An 18,537-nucleotide genomic window follows, 5' to 3' on the forward strand; every position below is an offset into this window, starting at 1 on the left:
TGGCACATAGATAGATCTGGTGGTGTACTGGTGCCTTTTGGTAGTTTTGGAATTCTGAATAAAATATTTTTGGTGTTTCCATTGCAACAAGTTTGACTAAAACTGAAATTTGTGGTAGTGCTCTTTTCCGGAGCAGAACTCTAAAACCGTTCACTATTTCATCACCAAACTTGACACATAGATAGATCTGGTGGTGTACTGGTGCCTTTTGGTAGTTTGGAATTCTGAATAAAATATTTTTGGCGTTTCCATGGCAACAAGTTCTACTATTTTTCCTTATCCTGACTCATGCTCTTTTGCTTGTCTTCTTCTTCTTGCGAACATAGTGGAACACTTGTATCTCCTTATTTGAAGCTCCCTTCAAAATAAAATCACTAATTGGTACTCACCACGAGTTGCTCCCCTTTGTCTCCCCTGGCGGGAAAGGTGTCGCCACCCTCTGGCCATGTGCTTCACTCTCTCCTTCTTCGCCCAGTGAGCAGGATGTGAGAGCGCCTTGTGTCTCCTTACACACCATATCCTTTGATAATCTCTTAGTTTTTACCTCTCATAGGTTACTATAGAGGTATAGCTAGTATCCTTTACTATTTGTATTGATTAATTATCGTATTTCTACTGTTTATTCACGTGTATTCGTGATTGTTCAGCTAGCTTTACGTTGATGAAAATCTGTACGATTTGTAGATTACGTTTTTCTGCCTCCGATCCACATGTAATATGCCCTAGTTGTTCTACGCCGTGTGCGTTTAATTCACGTTGCAGTTACTGCATTAATTTATCTCATTCTGCATTTAATAAATATCATCTTTGCGTCTTAAGACGTGCTGCAGATAGATCACGCAAACAAGGGCAAAACATGGCAGAGAGTCCAGATATTCCATCCAGTCAGCTGCTAGCGATCGACCCTCTCCCGTCTGGTGTTCTGCTAGAGACCCCTGCGGTAGAGGAACGTGGGACGCAGTCCGTTACCTCGAAGAAACGACCGGCCTCCCCAGACATCCCGTCATTGCAGACCAAGTCTAAGAGGGCCTCATCGTCGTCTCAACGCAGATTGAGGACACCCAGGGCAGCGCAGACTTCCAAAGGGAAATCTACGAAGACAGCAAGAACTTTCTCAGCCGAGATCGTTCCAGCAGCAGAATTGGGCCTCTACGATGATCAGCCGATAATCATCCCCGACTTACGGCAGAAGAAGCGACCGGTGTCAGCGACTGTGACTTCTGCAGAGATCACCATGCAGCCTGATGCCTCTACACCGACGTCAGACGTCATTGATGTGAACCCCATCGCAGAAAAGACGCCGACGACTTCGTCACAGATCATCCCAGAAGACATGATGCGGCAGATTATGAACATCATGGAGGACCACTACAAACTGCGCAAGCAGGGTCCGAGCCTTAGCGAAGGCTCCAACGTAGACAGCACCCCAGAGGCACCCCCCGTCAACGTAGCAGCCAAGACGATGTCACCTTCGCGAAGGAAGTCCCGCACCACCTTGACGAAGGACCTAGATGTACAGCCTTCGCGAAGGCCTTCGCGGCGGGAGAGATCATCACCATCTTCGATTTCATCTCTAGATATGGACTCAGACCATCAGACATCACGGAGGCCTTCGCGAAGGTCATATCATCGATCCCCCGGACCGGACGCAAATGAAGCTTCGCGAAGGCATTCGCGAAGGACATATGATTCCAGATCCTCATCATCTAGAAGAACATCGAGGGACTGCCGAAGAGCTTCGCGAAGCTATCAACATTCACCTCACAAGTCTCCGAGAAGATCATCCCATAGACGATCTCCACTTCGTTCATCACCAGGTCGATCACCCGTCAGATCTCCACATAGAGCGGCGCACAAGTCAACTAGATCGCCACAAACCTCATCAGATATACAGACAGCTACACGCAGTCCCGAAGAGCATCTACAATTTGTTAATGATGATGGTTTTGAGGATGATGGAGGAATCATATTTTCTGATGCAGAGATACGGTATTGGATGGTCAATAACCTAGATCTCACATCACCATCTAAAAGTGGCAATACAGCGCAGACGTATTTGATGAAGGAAGATGATCCAGATGCAATCACTCTACCCCCGATCGACCCGATTGCGGCAGTGCCACAGAATCTAGATGCAGCTTTCCAGAAAGCTACGAAAGTTCAGATACCACATCTGCCCAACTTTCAAGCCAAGAAGTTCTCCACGCATAACATGGACTCCTTCTACAAGGCCCAGGACATCGATGAGAACTATAAGATCATCAGCGATGTAAAGAACAAGATTTACAAGATGGATGATCGCAAGTTGGCTCATATAGAAACCATGACGAGACGTATGTTCTTTGGGTTAAATAGATCTAGGACGATCAATGAGACTCTTATTACTAGATTCCGGGATTCCACGACGGAAGATGATAGAATGATTTATTCTGCCTTACTTATGCAAAAGAAAGATCAGCAGTTTTTAACGGATCATCTTACATCTGTTTCAGCAGCACTGACCTTAGCTCGTCGTCAAGGCCTCCTCGCCTCCTGTAATTGGGGGGAGAACTTTACAGCCCCACTTTATACAGCCCCGTGGTCGACAACATCCATCTTTGACGGAGAAATCGACAAAGTCGCCAAGGAAGTCTCTAAGGATTCCAGGGAAGTCCTTATGATTAGATCGATGGACACACTAGCCAGCGTCATTCGTCAGACTTCACAAAGATACTCAGGCAGATCTAAGTTCACGGGCCTACAAAGAGCAAGAGACAGGAAGATAGCCAGCTCTAGAGGTAAAGATTCTTTTCGTCGCCCATATGGCAACTATAGAGGAGGATCAGGAAGAGGCAGGACACCCAGAGGTTCCCGCAATTATAGACGCTGAAACACAGGTTCGGAACGACTGGAGTCTTCCACCCCCCAGCCGTTCCAGTACAGCCAGCTCAAGTGGGTGGACGCCTCCAACTACACTGGGAAAACTGGGGAATATTGCAAGACCCTTACGTCTCCAACATTCTTCAACACGGATTTCGTATCCCTCTACAGGCCAAGCCTCCGCTGACAATCAAACCCCCCAAGTTCGATTTACAAGCGCAACAACTACCAAAGATAAGAGAGGCTGTTTCATCACTCCTATCCAAACAGGCCATAGAAGTAATAGATCAAGCAAACGTCGAACCAGGTTTCTACTCCCCAGTTTTCCTAGTTCCCAAGAAAAACTCCACGGAGAAATACAGACTCATCTACAACATGAGCTTTTTCAACAAGAACTATCTACGCAAACCACCGAAGTTTCGCATGATACATTTACCTCAGTTACGCCAGATGATTCGTCCTATGGACTACATGGGCAGCATAGATCTACAGGATGCCTACCTGCACATCCCCATTCATCCCGATTCCAGGAAATACCTACGATTTACTCTAGAAGGGCTACATTACCAGTGGAAAGTACTCCCATTCGGAATATCATCAGCCCCCCTGGCTATTCACGAGGATAACGAAACCGATTATCAAATTTCTACATCGTCAAGGGCTACGCAGTGCGTTTTACCTCGACGACGGGATACAAGTAGATCAAGATCCACTGCGTCTCAAACTACAGTTAAATTACATCATAAAGCTACTAACACAACTAGGTTGGTTAGTAAACTTACGCAAGTCGGACCTAGTACCATCGCAAGACCTGCAGTTCCTAGGTATTCGATTCATCACAAATCGCAACCGTATTATGGTACCAGAAGACCGTTGGCTCAAGATACAGCAGACCATTCCACCAGCTCTACTCTCTCCGTTACCACTGCGACAATGGCAGAGCCTACTAGGTCTTCTCACATCAGCCCAAGACATGACTGTCACAGGCAGATTACAGTTACGTCCCCTACAGGTCCTCATCAACGCACATCTCAACGATGTACAACCATTCAGTCTACCGAAACATCTCAGACCGCATCTACTATGGTGGACCAAGAAATCGAATGTCTGCGAAGGGATTTGTTTAGCAGAGCAGGAATACAAAACCCATCTGTATGTAGACGCGTCACTCCAAGGTTGGGGAGCTCATCTCACCAACCACACGATATCAGGGTTATGGAATCAGCAAGAATGCAAACTCCATATAAACAGTCTAGAAATGAAAGCTGTAATCAACGCCATTCTACATTGGAGCACATTTCTACAAAATGCGCGCCTAATGATCCATACAGACAATTCGACAGTGGCGTTCTACATAAACAAGCAAGGCTCAACGAGATCGATGAACCTTTTGAACCTAAGCTTTCAACTGTTCGATTTAATACAAGATCTAAATCTACATGTCAGAGCAGTGCACATTCCCGGAGCCAGAAATATACTAGCAGACGCTCTCTCTCGGCCTCATCTACCATCACCGACAGAGTGGATGATCAACAGGAAATTTTGCACAGATAATCAAGCAATTAGGAGCGCCGCTAATAGACCTATTCGCCACGCGATTCAACAATCAGCTACCGACATTCGTGTCACCAGTCCCAGACCCCCAAGCTTGGGCAACGGACGCTCTAAGTCTATCATGGGAAGGCCTCAATGCGTACGCGTTTCCGCCGCCAGCAATAATACCTCAAGTATTACAGAAAATCAGACAAACACAGAGCCTACAACTCACTTTGGTCGCGCCCTACTGGCCGGCCAGAACGTGGTGGTTCCCATACTAATTCAAGAAATCGGTCAACCAACACTGGAGCTACCCAAGCGCGCAAACCTGTTAATTCATCCTCACACCAAACAAGTGCACGGAAACCCAGCAATGTTCCAACTACACGTATGGACTGTATACAAATGTGTTTAAACAAGAGAGGATATTCTGCCAGGGCGGCAAAAGCAGTCACGCTTGCCTTACGTTACTCAACTCGTAACTTGTACGACGACAAGTGGCACAGTTTCGAAAATTATGCAACAAAGAAAGGGTTTACAGCAAGAGAGGCTTCACAACCTCAAGTGGCAGACTATTTGTGTTACCTACGCCAAAACAAACATTTAAAAGGTTCAACGATATCAACATATCTTGCCGCGCTTAGTTCTGTAATCACCATGAGAACGGGTGTCAAATTGACAAGATCTCCAGAGTTACTGGCCTTACTACGAGCTTTCCGATTGGAGGACCAAAAGCGGAAGTTCCACGCCCCAGCTTGGGATCTGAATGTAGTGTTACAACACCTCACGAGTGAGGTCTATGAACCTTTGGAATCGACAAACTTTGAATTTCTCTCACAGAAAACACTGTTTCTGCTATCGCTAGCCACAGCAGCAAGAATGTCTGAAATTCACGCTCTGGATTACGAGAGGATACAGTTTGATGACAATCATAACACAGCGCACCTCGGATTAAGATGGGATTTCATCGCAAAAAATCAACTGCCAGGTCAACCAGACAGATTATTCCACATCCCGGCGCTATCCTCTATTCTCGGATCACAAGATACACAAGACCTATCACTGTGTCCGGTAAGAGCGCTCAAAGTTTATTTACGACGATCCAAAACAAGGAGAAGATTTCTCAAACGTTTATTCATCCCCTTATCGCCTACGAATCAAACAGAAGTGTCACGGACCACAATATCTATTTGGATAAGGACTGTCATTCTCCGTGCCTACAAGGCAGCAGGCTTGGACCCACCAACAGCATCAAATCCACATGAGATCAGGGCACTGGCCTCTACCCTCGCCCTACACGGTAACTGTTCCTTGAACACGATTATGGAAGGATGCTATTGGAAATCTAACATGGTATTTGCTAATCACTACCTGAGAGACATCACTACAGAAGATGTCTCTGGCATTCACCATTTCGGACCACTGGTCCTCGCTCAGCAACTGACAGTCCCTCGTAGGCGTTAAAATATTATCCTCACAAGATTAATATGTATTTTATACATACTCATCTAGCTTATAACTCTACGGAGTTTTAGGGCTATGTATATATGTTCAGCTTAAGTATTCAACCTTAAGCATATACTTTGGTATAGTCAATTTCAGTGCCTCTATCAGAGTCACCTATATATATATATATAATTTATATGTATTGTTCAATATATTCATAATGTAATTCCCCTTTAATGGCTTTATATAACCTATGGTTTTCTTTATACAGGAAACATCCTAAATCTAAGCCTTCATGAAGTTCCCGTAGGGGATATTACAGTATATCTATACAAAATCACTAATTATAAATCCAAAGTATTCTGTTACCCACCTCCGTTCCGTAGGATGCTACAAGCAAAAGAGCATGAGTCAGGATAAGGAAAAATATGTAATTTTTAGAGTAAAATTGATATTTTATACTTATCCTGACTCATGAGGTTAGCTCCTCCATCCTCCCCACATAACACTTTGGATTTCCCTGTAAATTCAAGTGTTGGGCTCGCTAAATCAGGAGAGAGTGGAGCACATGGCCAGAGGGTGGCGACACCTTTCCCGCCAGGGGAGACAAAGGGGAGCAACTCGTGGTGAGTACCAATTAGTGATTTTATTTTGAAGGGAGCTTCAAATAAGGAGATACAAGTGTTCCACTATGTTCGCAAGAAGAAGAAGACAAGCAAAAGAGCATGAGTCAGGATAAGTATAAAATATCAATTTTACTCTAAAATTACATTTTGGTGGTGTACTGGTGCCTTTTGGTAGTTTTGGAATTCTGAATAAAATATTTTTGGTGTTTCCATGGCAACAAGTTTGACTAAAACTGAAATTAGTGGTAGTGCTCTTTTCCGGAGCAGAACTCTAAAACCGTTCACTATTTCATCACCAAACTTGACACATAGATAGATCTGGTGGTGTACTGGTGCCTTTTGGTAGTTTTGGAATTCTGAATAAAATATTTTTGGCGTTTCCATGGCAACAAGTTCGACTTTGACTGAAATTGGTGGTAGTGCTCTTTTCCGGAGCAGAACTCTAAAACCGTTCAATATTTCTTCATCAAACTTGGCACATAGATCTGGTGGTAGATCTGGTGGTGTACTGGTGCCAAGTTTGACTTTTGGTAATTTCCGGAGGAATTCTGAATAAAATGGCACCAGATTTTGGTGTTTCCATGGCAACAAGTTTGACTTAGACTGAAATTGGTGGATAGTGCTCCTTTCTTGGAGCAGAACTTGAATAAAAACCTGTCAATACTCTCCTTCCACTTTTCTATATACACACCTAAATATTTGACATAATCATAACTCGTAGACATAATCATGAAGAGTATTTTGCCATTGCGGGGGATATTGATGACTTTGTCTTCTTGTTAGAAATGTCCTGATTTTCCTGTGTGCTCCCCAGCCGATCTGTAAGTCGTTGCTGAAGACGTGGGGAGAACTGTACCGGAGTTTCACTCGTCTCTCGGCCCTTGTCACAACAGCCGAGGCCAACATTGCATGCGAAGAATTTTGCCAAAAAGTCCTCCATTGTCTGGAAGAGGAATCCTCAAAGGTAAGAAAGACCGAACGTTTGTTTTACTGTTAAAATTCCCAGCAGGACAACTCGAATAGTCGTGGTTGTAAGTGGAAGTTTGGTGGTCGCACGTAATTCCTTGTATTGTTTTCCGGCTCCTGTTATATTGTGTTGTTACAGACATAGTCAGAGCTCCAGATAAGATTTAGCTCATGTGGGTACTGTACCCATTGAATATTTTTGGAGTGGGTATTATGAATGTTGAGTGGGTATTTCATTTTCCGTTACCCACTGCTTTCAAATATGTGGGTATTTCAGTGATTTTACTCACCTAAGTATATGTCCTTGAGTATGTTTACTAAGCAGGTATGTACTGCCTTATGCCATACCTAATCAAAGCCAACTTAATTAGAATGGAAATGAGTTCATAAAAATTCACTCATCCTAAGACAGTACAACACTAGTCCTATACTTGATAGCAATCAATGTATTTTTCATTACGCAAGCGTTTTTTATAAATATACTGAACAACAAAAGTATTGCAAATTTTTGGAAATTGTATTTCATTTTCAACAAGTAACACTTGATGCTATAATTCATTACGCATAGAAATAGAGTGACCATTTGACCGCACAATGGAAGTGTCAAAAGACGCGTTCAATCCAGGACGTCAAGCTGACGTTACACATTGTAGGGTAGGGGTAACACGTTCCAAATGACAAAAACGCCTACAACCGGACGTCGGGCACGTAGGCCTGCTGCATGGAGACGCCTACGGACTGTCTGGGGGTGAAAATTTGTATCCGTAGCTTGCCGCAGCTCGTTGGCCAGACGTGGGGCGCTTGTTAACCTGTGTCGTCCTGATGACGTCACTATGTGGCGGTCTTCCTGTGGGGTGGTAGAACGAGGCCTTCCTGGCCTTGGTCGGTCTCTAACTTGGCCAGTTTGTTGGACCCGTTGCCGCAAACGAATAATTGTGCTGTAATGCACTTGGAAGTGCCTGGTGACGTCTCTTACTTGCTGGCCAGCACGTAGTCGTCCGAGGGCTTCATTGCATTGATTTTCTGGCATTCCAGGCCGGCGACTCATGCTTCAAACTGAACAATTCTTTGCGGTTTCAGTATACTGATACTCCAGTGTGTCATGTCAACCCTGTTATAGACCCCAGTTTGCATGATTTTTCTGCCGATGGGCATAAACACGTTATGCACATACACCATCATGGTTTTTACAACATTCCAACAATCGAGTAAAGTGTGTCATCATGTGTTCACGTTTGGGCCAAATTTCATTATTTTGTCTCGTATCATTCTTTTGATATTAATTGTAACAAAAATGTGCTAAACTTTTGTTGTTCAGTATATATTCCGTACGCATTTGTTTTAAACTTTTTGCGTATCTAACATTGTAAATGCGTAATTGGTACGCAACAATTATTTTTCAATGCGTAATTGGACATTTTCTGTGCGTAATTACCCAGATACGCAGCTTATCTGGGCCTCTGAGAGTTCTGTTGTTGTTCTATGGTAATTTGTGTGTCGAGTCCGTACAGTTCAAGACAATTTGTGGCCACTTTTATTTTGGAAATCAGTTGCTGTATTGGATTTTTTGAATGATTGTCTTTTCTCACACCCATGGGAAACTTGCCGTATATTTTGTGATATAATTTAGAATGATTCTATGGTCATTACTTGTAAATGCTTTGAGTGATAGTGCCAAATTGGTCTGAATCCTTACATGGGTAATAAATGAGAACGCAGTTTGTGATACCCACGCTCAGATGCTGCTGGAATAAACAATAAAAATGACCTAAAACTTCCTTCACTCTTGTAAGTTAAACTGATCCACTAAACCAGTTTTAACCTGATCCACTAAACCAGTTTTAACCTAAACACTGCTTGTTTCTACCAGGAGAGTGCAGTTGTGGAGTTTGTGGCTCAGATGTGTCAGGTTGTGGTAGACAATGTCGACTTCTCGTCTCTTGGTAGCAACAATGGGTTTGCACATGGAGGTAAGACCAAGTTTATGTTACGTGTTGATTTCTGTGACAACAATGTTTCCGTGACTACTGACAGATGGTATGTTTTTCCACCAGTAAATATTGTTTTCAAGTAGATGTCACCCCAGTTCTTTTGTTCTCTAACATTCTGGGAAGGTGTGGTTCCAGATCATGAAACATCTCGCGCTGTAACACACATTTTTTTTATTACTTGGAAATTTATGTCATTTTTTTTAATGATCTCCAAGCTTCTCTGAGTCCGTCCAAGTGGATCAAGCGGAAAAACAAACCGATGGAGAATCTACAGTCCTTCATCAAGCTCTTGGTCCACCTGCTTGAGGATCTCGCAGAGTTGACAGAGTCAGGAGAGCCTACTCTTACTGCCAAGCAGGTATATGTCATAATTACCTTCTAGAGTCTGACAGCAAAACATGATTTCTTCTCTTTCCGAATATGATTAATAATTTAGAGTTTTCAAAAATTAGGTCAGACGTGAGGTGATGATGATGATGATGATGATGATGATGATGATGATGATGATGATGATGATGATAGGATATTTATATAGCGCACATATCCACACACCTAGTACATGCTCAAGGCGTTTGAGTGTTCCCTTGATCAACGGATGTGTTTTTTCTGGCATTCTTTTAACCAACTCAACTCCCTGGGGAGTATTCAATTGGTGGCATATTGCTGAGTGCCGCATAAAGCTAAACTCACTCACTCCACGTTTATTAGGATACCTAGTGGGGTTACTTGAGAGGGGTACCGTGATGGTGGATTAGCCTAGTGGTTAACCCGGGTGGATGCCCTCGCATGGTCCTGGATCTACATCACGTGACAGGCTTCGATAAAATTACACAGAAATGTAGAATATTAAATTTCCTATCCGTTGGTATAAATATAAGTGCAATTACCTAGGTGGTTTGAGAAATAGACCTTGCTGAATTTGTCCACATTTCCTATTGTTGGTATAAATATAAAAACAGTAAATGTGGTTGCTCCAAATTTATTGTTACATCAATAAAAGCACTGTGCTTCATTTTTTAATTTGACATCTTTACGGAAAGTGTGAGCGAGGAAAATACAGCCTGATATCTAAACGACATAAGTGTATATGAATTGGGTTTATGTGCTTATGCAGAACGTTATACGCTCAACATTAAAAAATATGTCAAAACTAGATTTTCTTCTATGACGTCAAACGACGACAGAGAGGTCATACACGTATAATGATAAGGGGGCATAACTCCGTTATGCTTAACACTAGGTCAGTGTAACTCAGATCACATGGAGAGAATTTGTTGTGGATACGGACACTGTATTTTCGGTATTTTGTGTTCTCAGTGAACCAAACTATTCCAGTTCAAAGTTCCCCAATGCGAGCGGATATGCTTTGGTAGTTTCACAATTTATAAGAAAAGATGGCAACGTACTACATGTGAAATCACGTAGTAGCGATTTGGATGGCCCTATCTGATATATAAGTTAGTTCTTAGATTCCCATTTTCTCCTGTTTGTTTAGATGTATTTTGACTAATTTTGCTTCGTTATTACCAGAGTACTAGCCATATCTTCAAATGTAATGAAATTGCTGAAAATAATACAACATTATTTTGCGACGTCAGCAAAAAGACAACATTGGGATGCTGATTAGTATATATCTCACCTAATTTCCATTAATTGTATGAAAGGTCTCGGCCTCGATGTCAGAATTTAACACTCTTTAGACAAAACAAAAAATGAATGATTTTTCCATTTAAATAGTGTCCTGAATATGTATTGACGGTATGACTGTGTATCTTATTGTGAGCAACACACGCACCTGTTTGGCATCAATTTAACGTAAATGAAAAGTAATATTTCACAACACCCAAATATTTTGTTTAGGATAAGAATTTTCTTTGTTTATGATTATGTAGCTATTTCTCTTCATAAGTATGCAATGGAAGATGCAAAAAGATAGCTTTTATATATGGAGCTATATATTAGAATATAGATGTAAAATTTGTCCAAAACATGAAATGGTATATATATTTTAAAAAAAAAATTCATATAAATATAGTTAGAGTTTGAAATCCTATCATCACAATATGTTTAATCGAATATGAATTGATTATTTTATCGAAAACATTGATAAAGAATCACAAAATGTTTCCGAACAACGCCAACCTGGCCAATCAATTTACATTATTGTTTTCTGTTTAAAACGACACAAAAATATGCAACGAACAAGACAATACCTTAAAATTGTGTGCATATACATTTCCTAATATATATAAATCATTTCATTAAATATTATCAGTGTTACTTATAAGGTTGAATTAAATCGCGTTCATTTACCTGTTCATGTGAAACTGCAATACTAGTCCAAATGCATTGAATATTGTACATCATAGGAACTAAAGTAGTTGCAGTTATGGCTACGTTTGATCTTCTAACACTTGTGTAAAGGTTTAGAATAGAATGTACTGCACTAAATGTGTCAATTTCTTATGTAAATATTATTCAAATATTCAAACAATCAAAAACTTTCAAAGAATAAAACACTGTAAACCCTATATGCACGTATGATATGATATTGAACAAGGCTAAATGTAGATACTGAAGTCAGTTTCATGAAAAAATATCTGAACTACACACAAAATATACCCCATAATACTGACAGTGTAATCGGGAGGATTGAACGATTGTGTTTACTCTTGTTCAACTGACCTTCACCTCAAAGAAATTGCCTAATATGTACAACAATGTTGACGTAAGACATCACTACCGCTGACCTATTTCTTAAGGATACACAGGATTTTGCGAGGACCCTTCCATTCATTCAGGGATCGTTTGTAAATAAAAATGAAATGTAAGTAATCAGAATGATTCTGACTAGCTGTGTATAGTTATATGTTTTTAAGAAGTATGAGAAGAAGACAAAAATGCTGATAATTACAGTTGTCGTTCTGCGTGATTTTGTGTCATATTGCATTGTATCTATTTATAATTTCCTATTTCTGGCTACGATATTCTTTCCATGCATATTCCAAAGGTATTGAGCCATTCCAAGCAATGTATAGATGGATGAATGTTGGAAAATTTCAGAAAATGCTACGCAGTGTAAAATCGAAATTTGTCATTGTTTACATTTCAAACAAGCGCAGTCTTTCGAGCACAGCGTTTGTTTTCACACCCATTATGTTTCATCTCTTTTTATCTAGACAGTTGGTATTGGTGACAAAGACAATTTGTAATTTGATTCTAACATGTATGGGGAATTCAGATATGCATTTTTCGAAGCTGAATATGAAATATATGTGATGTAATAGGCGTCTCAATACCGGCTATCGCGAAACGGGATTTTGTAAACACTATCCAATATGGCAGAAAGCACTCTTTACTGCGTTCATGTAAGTGTATTTTCGAAAACATCCCAACCGATTCTAGATTCATCGGCAACGTTTCAGAATTATGATTAGTGATTTCATGTAAAAGTGATATCAGTGATCATGAATATGTTATTTTTGTAAATTCAGTATTTCCAGTAATTTTCCGATTTTCACATTTCAAAACATACAGCAAATAACGCTGTGAATCGCAATTTCGTACTGTGTAAAATATGGCAACATTTTCGATGAAACCTATTTTGAAAGGTCATTTTCAGCACTTGAGCTTTGTCTAAAATAATAGTGGATGGTATCAAGCAACAGGAGATTTCCTGCTGAATTCGAAACTGTGAAGTGTATTTGTGTGCGTGGGACATTTTGATTTTCATTGGACTTCAACGTGAGGGTTGAAGGGGAAGGACATGTATGTCCCTGTGGCACCCAGGGGGTTAAAGCCTTCGCTCATCAAGCCGAAGACCCGGGTTCGATTCCCCACATGGGAACAGTGTGTGAAGCCCATTTCTGGTGTCCCCCTGCCGTGATATTGCTGGAATATTGTTAAAAGCGGCTTAAAACTGAACTCACTCACTCAACTCACTACTTGAGAGGGAACGGGTGCTGAATACTTTAAACTGACAGCCCTTGTCTGAACTCATTTTTCTCTGAATCTTGAATAGTTTTTCATGCAGAAACTGTTGTTGCAGAAACCGGCAAATGTGACGGCAGGAGCTACATTACTTGTGGACGTGTTGTCAACGTTGTTCACGCACATCACCGTGTCGACCATCATTGCGAGGATGCTCGGACAACTGGCCACACCCATTTCCTGGTTCTTCTCAGGGTCTGGCAGGAAGACGTGCAGCAAGCTGTTTAATGCAGCATTCATGCAGAAGGTAGGAAGAATAGTAGAAGAGCTCTATTTGTTATAATTTGTTCTCCACAAAACTGAGTGAGTGAGTGAGTTGAGTTTTACGCCGCACTCAGCAATATTCCAGCTATATGGCAGCGGTCTGTAAATAATCGAGGCTGGACCAGACAATCCAGTGATCAACAGCATGAGCATCGATCTGCGCAATTGGGAACCGATGACATGTGTCAACCAAGTCAGCGAGCCTGACCACCCGATCCCGTTAGTCGCCTTTTACGACAAGCATAGTCGCCTTTTATAGCAAGCATGGGTTGCTGAAGGGCTATTCTAATAGACCCGGACCTTCATGGGTCTCCACAAAACTGACAAAACGTTCAACCATAAGATAATACTTTTCCCTCACAGATAAGATACTGAAAATTGTGTCTGTGTTATGCTTCCCACTTTCCAGTTTTGTTTTGTTGTTTTTGGGAGGTGGGAATGACAAATGTCTTGAATAAGAATCTTTTACTGTGTGTGTGATATATAACTGCTTCTGATATCGGGAATTTTGTCAACTTCACAGTCATGTTTCTGCTCAGCATGCTGACTTGTATTTTCAATACTGGTCACAAAACATTGTTGAAACAGAAGTCATGAACTGATACTCAGCCGTTTCAAACCTGTTGCAGAAGCACCTGTTTTTAACCAAAATCAGAATATTTTGAAAGATGCGACAGATCATCTTTGAAGAAAGGAAAAAATTCACACAATTTTCAAACTGAATTAGGCTCTTTCTTCTTGGTGATTTTGTCGTGTTGTGTTTGTTTGAAGAGACTCAGTTTGTTTAACGGAGTTACCTCCCTTTTCAAGCCAGGATTCGATAATCATTGGCCCAGAAACTACATTAGCCCTTATATTGATCTTTGGTTGGTCAGTATCATACACATGTTTTTCACTGAAGTAGGTGATATCTGAGAGTCTAACCTGCCCTGATGTTTGTTTGTGGTTAACGTAGTTCACTGGCTTCTGTTTCAGTTGGAGAAGCTGTGGCTGGATATCTCGACCTGCATCCAGAGTCGGTACACGATGCAGTATGACACAGAGTTCCTGACGTGCGTGTCGCCGCTGCTGCAGGAGACGTTGCTGCACCCTCGCCGACAGATTAAGAACCAGTCCCTCATCCTGTGGAAGGCCACCTTCAGTCATGTTGCAGGGATTGGGATGAGAGAACCATTTTTAGCCATCTACCCAGAAGATCTCAAGTGAGTGGTCGGGGCTGTGGGTTAGTCTAGTGGTTAAAGCGTTAAGGGACAGTAAGGGGTATTTAGGTCTTCAGCATAGAGCCCATCAGATGGGACAGCTGTCAAGTCACTAGGGAACATGCCACTACTGGCAAACAAGGACAAGTTGAGAACCGACCCAACAATTGACCCGTATTAGCATGTATGAGTGCCGCCAAATGTGCTTGCCATTGTTAGAGAAGGGACCCATGGTTGTCCGTGATCATGTGTAGTGCAACTTTCTACACTGACGTGAGAGTCTTTTGAGCAAGGCGTGTGCAGCAAGTTTGTCCTGTCCAGACTACAGTCACGTAGCTGGAATGATTTTTATAGTTTCATGTAATTTTCCTTATCCTGACTCATGATTATTTGCTTTCTCATCCTCTCTTCTGAACGGTTAAGTGGAAACTTGAATCCTTTCAATTCCCTTGAAGCGAACATACAATCACTCACCCTCACTTACCTCCCTTTGTTTCCCGCCAAAACTGGCACGTGACCTCGCCATGCTTTGGTCCTCCCTCTCCCCTCTATATTTAATTGTTCACTGATGTGTGCTGCAGACCTGTGTTGATGAAGGTGAAGGAGAAGACTCCCATCATGCTGCCAGGGTGGGTGCAGACGGACACCAACGTCATCGAGGAGACGCCCTTCAGCCAGTACAGTCAGGTAGTTCACTAGAGTTGTCCCCCCTTGAGATCGGGGTATAATTTGTCTCCACAACGCATGCTTGTCATAAGATGAATACCGTATATGACTGTCTATAAGATGACCCCATGGATAAGACGACCCCCAAACTTGACCCTTAAAATCAGTGTCAAAATGGTATGTTTCGTGCATAAATCGATCCCCCGTGATGGGGTCCCAATCGCGGCAAACACAGACAACTGGCAGCTACCAATGGTTATAACTTTGGTCCACATTATTCAAAGAATTCACAATCATATATATTGTGTCTACTCACGGATCGAAACGAAGTGTAGTTGACAGAAAATGCATAATATATTTTGCTTCTCTAAATATAATTTTTATTGTAACAACAAACTGGCTTGCTTATTTTACCTCATTCAACAATCACGAACTGATTACCGCCTCGTTTTCCATTGACTGCTAGTTTACAGTAACATCGGTAAAAATGTGTGGATTTAAATGGCTTCCATATTTTACCCCATTCCATGTGCATACAACTTCTGCTTACCACGTTCATGAGGGTCCGTATAACCTTAGTGTTGATTACATATATTTTACATAAAAACTGTAACTAAAATTACAGGATATATTTTCTTTGGGTTAGATAATAGTATTCTGTATTATATTTTACTAATGACTATGTCAGAATTCATCCTGTTATATTATCTGTGCATGTTTGAACTTGATCGCCGGGGAAAGTCGTCTTCTGTTGTTTGTTCATTTTAAGTGATACAATGTTGTTTTCTTACCCCCTGGAAAAAAGTTTGACGAAAGCGTAACCCATGGATAAAACGACCCCCTTCTACAGACTGCTTTTTTGGTCCTTAAAATTCAGCTTATAGTAGGTCATATACTGTACCGATGGATTGGTTGATACATATCATTGTATTCTGTTGATATTACTGGTTAATCATGTTGATAAATTCACCAAGTGTCATCAATGCAGTTATGTTGAATATATTGTGAAAATCACCAGTAGTTTTGGCGAGTGGTTGATTTTTCATGCTGGTTTTGGTTGCCATTGTTATCCCCCCAGGATGTAAAGAGGGGGGATATAGTCGACACCTCGTCTGTCTGTCCTTCTGCAATCATTTTGTTTCCGGACATAACTCAAAAACTGTTCAATATTTTTCAACAAAAATTGGTATATATATCAAACAGAATCTCAAGTGGTGCTTTTTGCTATTTACAGATTTTTGTCATTTATTTTTTTCTCGGTTTCCCTGCAAACGATTCGGACTTAGTCACATAAAAGAGGGGTGGGCTTCGTTTCCGTAGAATAACTTTAAAAAATCGTTCAATACTTTCAACAGAACTTGAAAAGTACATGAGACAGATCCCAAAGTGGTGCCTTTTGCTATTTACAAATTTTTGGTATTTTCACTTTTCCTGATTTCAATGGAAATGATTTGGACTTATTCAAATTTAGTCACAGAGGAAAAAAATATCAAGTTGGACTTGGCAGATTTAACCCATTCAATTTTCACTTTTCCTGATTTCCCGCCGCATTCGGATTTAGTCGATAAAAAATTTGCATTCAACACCGCAGGGCCGCTTAAGCCACAACGCTATGAGTCCCCAGACACCGAGGCCGCTTAAAAGCGCCGCCAGGCAGCAGTCACGCCAAAATCAGACATAATTTTAGGAACCTACCTGACTTATGATTCATATATTAAATCTATCACATTTCACAATGTCTGAAAACACTTATTAAATTTCAATTTATCATATATTATCAGCAGAATTAAAATTATAAACTATTTTTCGCAATGTAATTGAAAACAACGATTCTCGGACACATGCTTCGGCAGTGGGTCCACAATAACATTGTCAAAGAGCAAAGTAACGATGTTTCGAGGAATTCATTAAATAAATTGAATAAACTAATGAATAAAATCAACAACAACATTCATAAAAGTTGTCAAACGTACATATAAAATTATTATTTTTAACTTACCTTACCATAGGTCTTATGCATATTACCTCAAGCTCCGCTTAAAGAGATCAGACAGTCGTTGATTCGCCATTCTGTAGAACGCCACCTCGCGGTATCGACGAAAGTGTACAGGCAACGGAAGTGACGTTGATCTCCTCGCCAGCTAAAGCCGTCCATCCAAAATCACTTTTACTCAAGCCGCCTTGCTGGTCAGACGCTTTTGGTTCGCTAAGTTTTCAGACACTTACTAATAGATTTCAGATATTAAAGTTATTGGTATGTATGTTTTTCTATCTTATGTCTCTTCTCTGTGGGTGAAGAACATAATTTACAAGTAACTTCACTTTACCTGGCTACCCTGCGTGTTTATGTTTTCACTCTCGCTTGGGTGTGTCCCCATCGCTCCGAAGTTTTTTCCACGCGGCATGTTTGGGTGTTTTGATACCCCTAGGGTTCTTCCACCTTCTGTTTCATGCTTGTTTTGTGTACCTTCTTTTTTCTTGCCTAATTTGTGTGTTTTTTCACGCTTTTTCGGGCTCAGTGTGGGGGCAGCCATCTTGGTTGTTTATTAACGACTGTCCCACTTACTTGGGCTGCCCATTCTTGTGGGAGGGTGCTTCCATTTTTCGCCTGCAGGGGTTGTTTCTAGGTTTTTACGCTTCACATTTGTGTGTTACAGCTTTTGTGTGCATGACCCGCAGTTTTGTTGCATCTGCAAGGTGCAGAAGTTCGCCAAGGACCCACACCCCTGGTGCCCAGACTGTGCGACTGTTGCCTGTTCCATTGACGAAGCGCTGTCACTTTGTAATTCGCTGTCCGTCGCAGATTTCAAGGCCTACCTCAGCGCTTAAGAAGAAACGCTTTGTCACAACGGAAGAGGAAAATGTCTTCCCTGTTTCTTCTGTGGACTCCCGGTCTTCTCCCTCAGACGCCCGGTCGGACGCTTCTTTTCCTGTGATAGATCAGCCGGCCCACCCCTGCGCCTCGCTTGCTGACGCCTGGAAGCCTGCTTCGTC

General features: G+C 41.5%; 1 protein-coding gene across 1 annotated transcript in view; it reads left to right on the forward strand.

Annotated features, from left to right (window-relative positions):
• LOC124279255 (telomere-associated protein RIF1-like) overlaps window positions 1–18,537 on the forward strand; it is a 59,681-nt gene that overhangs the window by 15,767 nt on the left and 25,377 nt on the right. The window contains 6 exon segments of the mRNA XM_046715073.1: window positions 7,282–7,431; window positions 9,304–9,403; window positions 9,640–9,782; window positions 13,473–13,661; window positions 14,654–14,880; window positions 15,459–15,564. Coding sequence (XP_046571029.1) covers window positions 7,282–7,431; window positions 9,304–9,403; window positions 9,640–9,782; window positions 13,473–13,661; window positions 14,654–14,880; window positions 15,459–15,564 — 915 coding nt within the window.

Source organism: Haliotis rubra, unplaced genomic scaffold (genome assembly GCF_003918875.1).
Source record: "Haliotis rubra isolate DU_JTF1 unplaced genomic scaffold, ASM391887v1 Scf249, whole genome shotgun sequence".
In the NCBI taxonomy this organism is placed as follows: Eukaryota; Metazoa; Mollusca; class Gastropoda; order Lepetellida; family Haliotidae; genus Haliotis; species Haliotis rubra.